This window comes from Lupinus angustifolius, chromosome LG10 (genome assembly GCF_001865875.1).
Source record: "Lupinus angustifolius cultivar Tanjil chromosome LG10, LupAngTanjil_v1.0, whole genome shotgun sequence".
NCBI lineage: Eukaryota > Viridiplantae > Streptophyta > Magnoliopsida > Fabales > Fabaceae > Lupinus > Lupinus angustifolius.
Genome location: NC_032018.1, coordinates 10,123,522 through 10,131,410, shown reverse-complemented (window position 1 = coordinate 10,131,410; position 7,889 = coordinate 10,123,522). Strand labels below are relative to the sequence as shown.

The 7,889-nt window shown below is 38.1% G+C and overlaps 1 protein-coding gene across 3 annotated transcripts; it reads left to right on the top strand.

Annotated features, from left to right (window-relative positions):
- LOC109358766 (protein SRC1-like) lies at positions 361–1,850 on the top strand. Of its 3 annotated transcripts, none has more exons than XM_019603199.1 (2): positions 361–829; positions 1,608–1,850. In XM_019603199.1, exon 1 carries the CDS (start codon positions 459–461, stop codon positions 816–818), a length of 360 nt encoding a protein of 119 aa, XP_019458744.1. In that variant the 5' UTR covers positions 361–458; the 3' UTR covers positions 819–829; positions 1,608–1,850. The 3 variants fall into 3 exon arrangements, with proteins under 3 accessions (XP_019458744.1, XP_019458743.1, XP_019458742.1); XM_019603198.1 differs by having other exon boundaries at positions 362–834; positions 1,608–1,847; XM_019603197.1 differs by having other exon boundaries at positions 363–829; positions 1,605–1,847.

Below are 7,889 nucleotides of genomic sequence, written 5' to 3'. Positions count from 1 at the left end.
TCCTGATACATTATCTTGTCTGGTTGATGTAGCCTATTTAATGTAATGTAGTTGCCTTTGCCTTGGCTTGATACTTTTTGTCCTAGTGCTTGGATGCTTGAATCTTCGAGGTGTTTGTTTAATAATATTGTGTATTTGTAGAAGTCAATTATTGTAGATATATTATGTTAATTGAGAAAAAGCATATGATGTGTTTTCATCATATCAAACTATAATTTATTAATGCCCTCACGTGGTCTACACGTACAAGATCATTCATCCCCGTAGTTTCCTCTCAAAATTGTGGATAACATTTTTTAATAAATAACTTTTCCTTTTCAATTTTATAGTTCATAACTTTCTATCACTCCTTCCCTATAAATACCATCCATTCCTTCCTATAGTTTCATGCTCAAGTTTGGATCAAAACCAAAACAAAGAGAAAATCTTAATCAAAGAGAGAAAAATCAGATACAAAAATGGCAGGAATCATTAACAAAATAGGGGATGCCCTTCATGTGGGAGGTCATAAGAAAGAGGATGAGCACAAAGTAGAGAGCCATGGTGACTACAAAGGAGAACATCATGGTGATTACAAAGGAGAACACCAAGGTGAATACAAAGGAGAGCATCATGGTGAGTACAAAGGAGAGCACCATGGTGACTACAAAGGAGAGCATCATGGTGAAGAACACAAGGAAGGGTTTGTGGACAAGATCAAAGACAAGATCCATGGTGATAGTGAGAGTGGAGAGAAGAAAAAGAAGAAGGAGAAGAAGAAGAAGCATGGAGATGGACATGAGCATGGTCATGACAGTAGCAGCAGTGACAGTGATTAGATCTTTGCACTGTGAGGTAATTTAGTGTTTTGCTTTGTTTTGTTATGTTATGTTAATATCTCAAAATTTTACATGATTTTCATTATCATTACATTATTCATAGTTCTTACATCTTTCATGGAGGGTCTGGGTGTTATAAAAGTATTTATTGGAATGATATACAAGTTAAAGTGCACTATTTCTCATTGTTGTTTAAAGATTGATAGCTAAAGTTATACACAGCTTAATTTGGTATATTGTGATTAAGATCTTTATGAGTTGAAAAAATATTATGGCATAATAAATATGAGCTGAAATTGTAGTTAAAAAATGTCTAAAACATCAAGATATTTCGAACAAAAAAATGAGAAGGCCAAAACATTTCTAACATTCCAATCTAAAACAATCATTTATATTCTTTAATCAATATTATTAAGACACTAATTAACTTGGGTTTTATTTTCTTCTTACTTTTGAGCTAGTAATAGGAAATAGGCTTTGGAACAATGGCACTCTGGGTGTTGAGATCTCATTTTTAGGCTAGAGAAACTATAAGCTTTTTTCCTTTTTTTTCTCTTAATTAGTGTGATGACTTATTTATAATACTTTTCTTGATGATTTAACTTCATAACTATGTGGTAAAACTTTATTTTCTTTCTGTATAGGTATAGTAGTAAATGTTAAGATCATGATACTGTTGGGCAAAACTCACTTACAATTTTTTTACAATTTGCTCCTATGTACATATATGTTCATTTATTTTAAAATAATAACGAAGTTTTGCTGACTAATTTTTTTCTTCCTATGCAGGTGTTTGGGACCATGGGAGTGAGGGCTATGTTTTAACTTTGTTTTCTTTCTGTAATGATCTATATTTATGAGTGATTAAAAAAATGGAAAAAAAAAACTAGTGAGGTATGTTATGTGTTTAATTCTAGTCGCTCATGAAGTCCTTTCTATGATGGTTTGGCTCGAATTGTGAAACCCCACTGCTTTGGTTCTGTTTGGTTGTATATCTCATCATAATGAAATAAAGGTTTCTATTATTAGCGAGTTCTTGTTGTTACCTTGGTTATTTCCACACCAGCGTCTGGTTAAAGTTTTGGCTTCAAACAAGACGTTATCTTAGACTTGATTATATCGAGGATGAATCTGATATATGTTTTGAGTGGAGTACAGATTGATTGAAAATAATTGAGATTAACAATGATAATAAAACAAAATAATAATAAAGGAAAACAATAATAATAAAAGTTAATTTTTTATAATTAACATAATATATTTTCATTAATATAAAATAGCCCATAGAACATGATCTTTTAAATATTTGTTAAATTACAAGATCCTCATTTATTATAAGGTAGCAATTTGCAAGTGATATTGATGTAAATAATCAATTTTATCGATTCGGAATTATAAATTTAAAGGTAAAGGGTTATGAACCTAATTGACATCTATATATCAGTATATACTTAATGAGAAAGAAATATACACACTAATAATAATATAATTTTTTTTATACATTATCAGTTTATTATTTTCATTCATTTTTTAATCATTATTAATTATTTATAAAAAGTAATATCAATAAATATTGAATAATTTACTAATTATATATAAATCTTTAAACTAATGCATAGATATTACACTTATATTTACAACATACTGCTTCCATATCTATATCTCAAAACTAATAGTCCTACTAGGTAAAAATAAAAATGTATTGAAAAAAACTTAGTAAAGAAAAAGACACTAGCGCAAAAAAGCCATTCAAATGAACTAATCTTTTTCTGGAATGTGTGGTTATCCATCCTAACAAGTATTAATTTTAGGAATCAAACATTTAATCTTTTAATTATCCTAAGGATCTAGTAAAACCTTACACCACTAGACAATTGAAAATAAGATTGATTTTATAACTAATAAACTAAATAAAACATAACTAATGAATAATTTTTGCAACTGATAATTGTGTTACTAGTTATGTCTTCCTATATTTTAGTAATATTAGTGGATATAATTTCGAGCATCCACTTTATTATGTAACATCTACCCTTTCATTCACTAGTTTGTCTACAAGACTACAAATGATACCTATTTTATCCTAGTCAATTGGGTATTCCATGTTGGTTGAGTTGTATTATTCTTTGGCTGACCAAACATTCCATGTAGGCCGAGCTATGTTATTCTCTGGCCGATCATGCTGCTCCATCTGGCCAACCAATCATACCATGTAGGTCGAGCTGTGTTATTCTCTACCCGACCATGCTACTCCCCCTACCGACCAAGCATCCCATGTTAGTCGAGTTGTGTTATTACTTGGTGACCATGCTGCTCCACCTGGCCGACCATGCTGCTCCACTCGGTCGACCAAACATTTCATGTTGGCCGAGCTGTGTTATTCCTTGGCTGACCAAGAACTGAACATGATTGGACAAAGAGCTTAACCACATGTCTTACAATTTCCTGGACATGATGGGAAATTTCTTGGACGATTACCCTGACATCCCACTTACCATGATGCGTGCAAATCCCACCTACCATCCTACTACACGACAAGAATAAACTGCAATACGACTATCAGACCTAACACCACCTATAAGTCAACTTTGCACAAAGTACAACTGTCAAAGTCGTCCAACGTGGGCAAAGCAGCCCATGACAAACCTAGTTGGTCGACCACACTAACAATACCACCAAAGCCACGTCATCCAACTCAACGACATTAAATAGGGGTCTCCCCAACAGGAAGGATCACTTAACTCATAACACTTTTATTCTAACACCTCAAGCTATTCATCACTTAGAACTTATCATTTGTCATTAATACTATCTACTTACTTCTCTACTCCTATTTATTGCTCCCGAGCATTACCTCCCTATTCTCATACTGACTTGATCATCGAAGAACCTTTTCAGGTACCTCCACCGGCGGGTTCAAGTCAACCTCCATCTATATACTAGAAGAATTCTTGCCCGGATCTCTAGTCTGACCTATCCGACCAACAATAAAAGAACGTTGGCGCCGTCTGTGGCTTACCTACAACATTGTGACAACTCTCTTATCAAGCAAATCCTACCAGCTAGATAGAAACAACACCGACAAGCATGCCTCTCAATCACCACACACCTTCCATCAACTCTCCATCATAAATACAACCTTCACACCAAGCTAGTCGGGCGACGATTAATGTCTCCTTCGGTGATGACTAACTGGAGTCCCCTGAAAGAGTGGGTCACGTTCCACAGGGTAAGTGGTCAAGGTCATTCATTAGAGGAGTCAACCACATCCCCAACTGGCGGTGGTCAACATACACCCCCTAAGGCGCCAACCACATCCCCCTTGGCCGGCGATTCCGGTTCCACCCCACGAGTGGCGACCGCGTTCTCCTCTAGCTGCGAAAGACCTTCCATTACCCAGGTCCAAAATAATGACCTTCTCTTGGCTCACTCCCAATTACCCCCAATGCGAAGACCAAACCACACATTCAGGATCCATGCTTAGACTCGCTCCATGAATATGCTTTCCCCGAGATGCCCCACATCCATTTGGAGCATTAGGCCGACAAAAAGTCTATTAGCATGCTCGACTATCGAGCATCCAACTAGACGGAGGGCAATTATTCCATCCTAGTCAATTGGGCAACCCATGTTGGCCAACTTGTGATATTCCTTGGTCAACCATATTGTTTCTTCCCAGTCAACCGATCATTGCATGTTGGCCAAGTTGTGTTATTCCTTGGCCGACCATATTGTTCCTTCCTAGTCAACCGAGTATCCCATATTGGTCGAGTTGTGTTATTCCCTGGTCGACCATGTTGAGCATTCCATCAGTAGCATTATCAGCATGCCCAACTGCCGAGCATCCTACTAGACTAGGTCATCTATTTCATCCTTGTCAATCGTGCATCCCATGTAGGCTGAGCTGTGTTATTCTTTGGCCGACCATGCTGCTTCACCTGGTCGACCAATCATCCCATGTTGGCTGAATTGTGTTATTCTTTGGCTGACCATGCTGCTCCATATGGCCGACCAAGTATCCCATGTTGGTCGAACTGTGTTATTCTCTGGCAGACCATGCTGCTCCACCTGGCTGACCAAGCATCCCATGTTGGCCGAGTTATGTTATTTCTTGGCCGACCATGCTGCTCCACTCAATCGACCAAACATTCCATGTTGGCCGAGCTGTATTATTCCTTGGCTGACCAAGAACTGAGCACGGTCTGACAAAGAGCTTAACCACATGCCTTACAATTTCCCAGACATGATGGGCAATTTCTTGGACCATTACCCTGACATCCCACCTGCCACGCTGCCTGCTAATCCCACCTACCGTCCTGCCACACAACAAGGACATACTGCAATACGACTACCAGACCTGACACTACCTATAAGTCAACTACACATAAAGTACAGACCTGCCAAAGTCGTCCAATATGGGCAAAGCAGCCCCCAACAAACCTAGATGGTCAGTAACACCAATAGTACCCACCAGAGCCACATCATCCATCTCAACCACATTAAATAGGAGTCTTCCCTGATAGGAAGGATCACTTAACATATCCCACTTTTATTCTAATCCCTCAAGCTATTTATCACTTAGAACTTATCACTTGTCATGTTTACTTTCTACTTACTTTTCTACTCTCATTTATTGCTCTCGAGCATTACCTATCTAGTCTCATACTAACTTGATCCTCGGAGAACCTTTTCAAGGTGTGAACCACGTCCCCCTTGGTTGACGATTCCAATTCCACTCCACGAGTGGCGCCCGCATTCTCCCCTGGCTATGAAATATCTTCCACTACCCAGGTCCAGAATTATGACCCCCTTTTGGCTCACTCCTAATTACTCCCAAGGCGAAGACCAAGCCACACATTCAGGATCCATGCTCAGACTCACTCGAGGGATATGCTCTCCCCCATATGCCTCACATCCGTTTGGAGTATTAGGCCGACAAAGAGTCTACTAGCATGCTCGACAATGAGCATCCAACTAGACTGAGGCCAATTATTCCATCTTAGTCAATTTGGCATCCCATGTTGGCTGACTTGACTTATTCCTTGGTCGACCATACTGTTCCTTCCCTGTCAACCGAGCATCCCATGTTGGCCGAGCTATGTTATTCCTTGGTCGACCATACTATTCCTTCCCGGTCAACCATGCATCCCATGTTGGCTGAGTTGTGTTATTCTCTGGCCGACCATGTTGATCATTACATGAATAGCATTTAAGTCTACCATCATGCCTAACTGCCGAGCATCCTACTAGATTAGAGGCACTTATTCCATCCTAGTCAACCATGCATCCCATGTTGGTCGAGCTGTGTTATTCTTTGGCCGATCATGCTGCTCCACCTGGTCGACCAATTATCCGATGTTGGATGAGATGTATATTCTCTAGTCGACTATGCTGCTCCACCTGGCTGACCATGCTCCTCCACTTGGCCGACCTAGCATCCAATGTTGGACGAACTGTGTTATTCTCTGGTCGACCATGTTGCTCCACCTCGTCGACCATGCTGCTCCACCTAGCTGACCAAGCATCCCATATTGGTCGAGTTGTTTTATTCCCTGGCCGACCATGCTCCTCCACTCGGTCGACCAAGCATTCTATGTTGGTCGAGCTGTGTTATTCCCTACCTAACCAAGAACTTGGCATGGTCGGGCAAAGAGCTTAACCACATACCTTACAATTTCCCAAACATGATGTGCAACTTCTAGGACCACTACCCTGATATACCATGCCGCCACGCCACCTACAAATCCCACCTATCATCTTGCCACACGACAAGGACAAACTGTAATACAACTACCAGACCTGATACCACCTATAAGTTAACTATGCACACAGTACAAACCTGCCAAAGTCATCCAACATGGGCAAAGCAGCCCCCGAGAAACCCAGTTAGTCGACCACACCAACAATACACACCAGAGCCATGTCATCCATCTCAACCACATTAAATAGGGGTCTCCCCCAGTAGGAATGATCACTTAACTCATCAGACTTTTATTCTAATCCCTCAAGCTATTCATCGCTACAACTTATCATTTGTCATTAATACTATCTACTTACTTCTCTACTCCCATTTATTGCTTCCGAGCGTTACCTCCCTAGTCTCATACTGACTTGATCATCAGAGAACCTTTTGAGGTACCTCCACTGACGGATCCAAGTCAACCTCCATCCATATACTAGAAGAATTATTGCCCGAATCTCCAGTTCGACCTATCCGAACAACCATAAAAGAAAAATACCTAATTTGAAAATAATAAGGAATCTAGTAAAGCCAGAAATAGTTAATTAATATAAACTACACATGAAGCAATTGTAACAATAAACATATTACGTTAAATGATGTATGGTCTTGCTAGATCCCTAGGATGACTACAAGGTCAATGGTTCAACTTTTAGTAGCAATGTTTGTTGGGAGGGACAACCATGCACCCCGAAATGAATTAGTTTCTCACCCAAAAAGATGAAGAAATACTCTTGATAGTACCAAAAAATATTACGTTAAAATTATTCCATGTAATAATATGTCTAAGAGTATCACCACCCACACATGGCTTGTCTCCATATACCTAATATAAGTATATAAACATTAATAGTAGTATATGTTATAGTCTAGAGATAAAAATAATATAGCTTGTTAAATCATTAAATTAATTAAATGATTATCTTTCAAGAATATTATTATATTTTTTTTATCTTCCTTATCATAGAGTAGAAGAAGACCACAACATTACATAACGACATAATGTCAATAGTTTTCAATGTTCATTTCATTTTGTGAAACATTTATTAAAAAGTCATATATAATTAAAGAGGAAAAAAATATATACTTTGTATGAGTTTTTATATTATCATTGCATCATTCATCTTTAATCATTATTGATTTTTCAAATGATGTAATACCAATAAATGATGGATAATATAATGATTATGTATAAATCTTTACACTGACAATGCATAAATATTACATCATAATCAAAAAACTTATAAACTTGTACTTATTATTAAGGCGCAAGGTAGCAACACTTATGCTTTATTTGGTTGCACAAGAGAAAATAAGAAGAAATAAATAAG

What these genes read in the sequence shown, in the direction of transcription:
- LOC109358766 (XM_019603199.1), top strand. Translation starts at nt 459, where the DNA reads ATGGCAGGAATCATTAACAAAATAGGGGATGCCCTTCATGTGGGAGGT.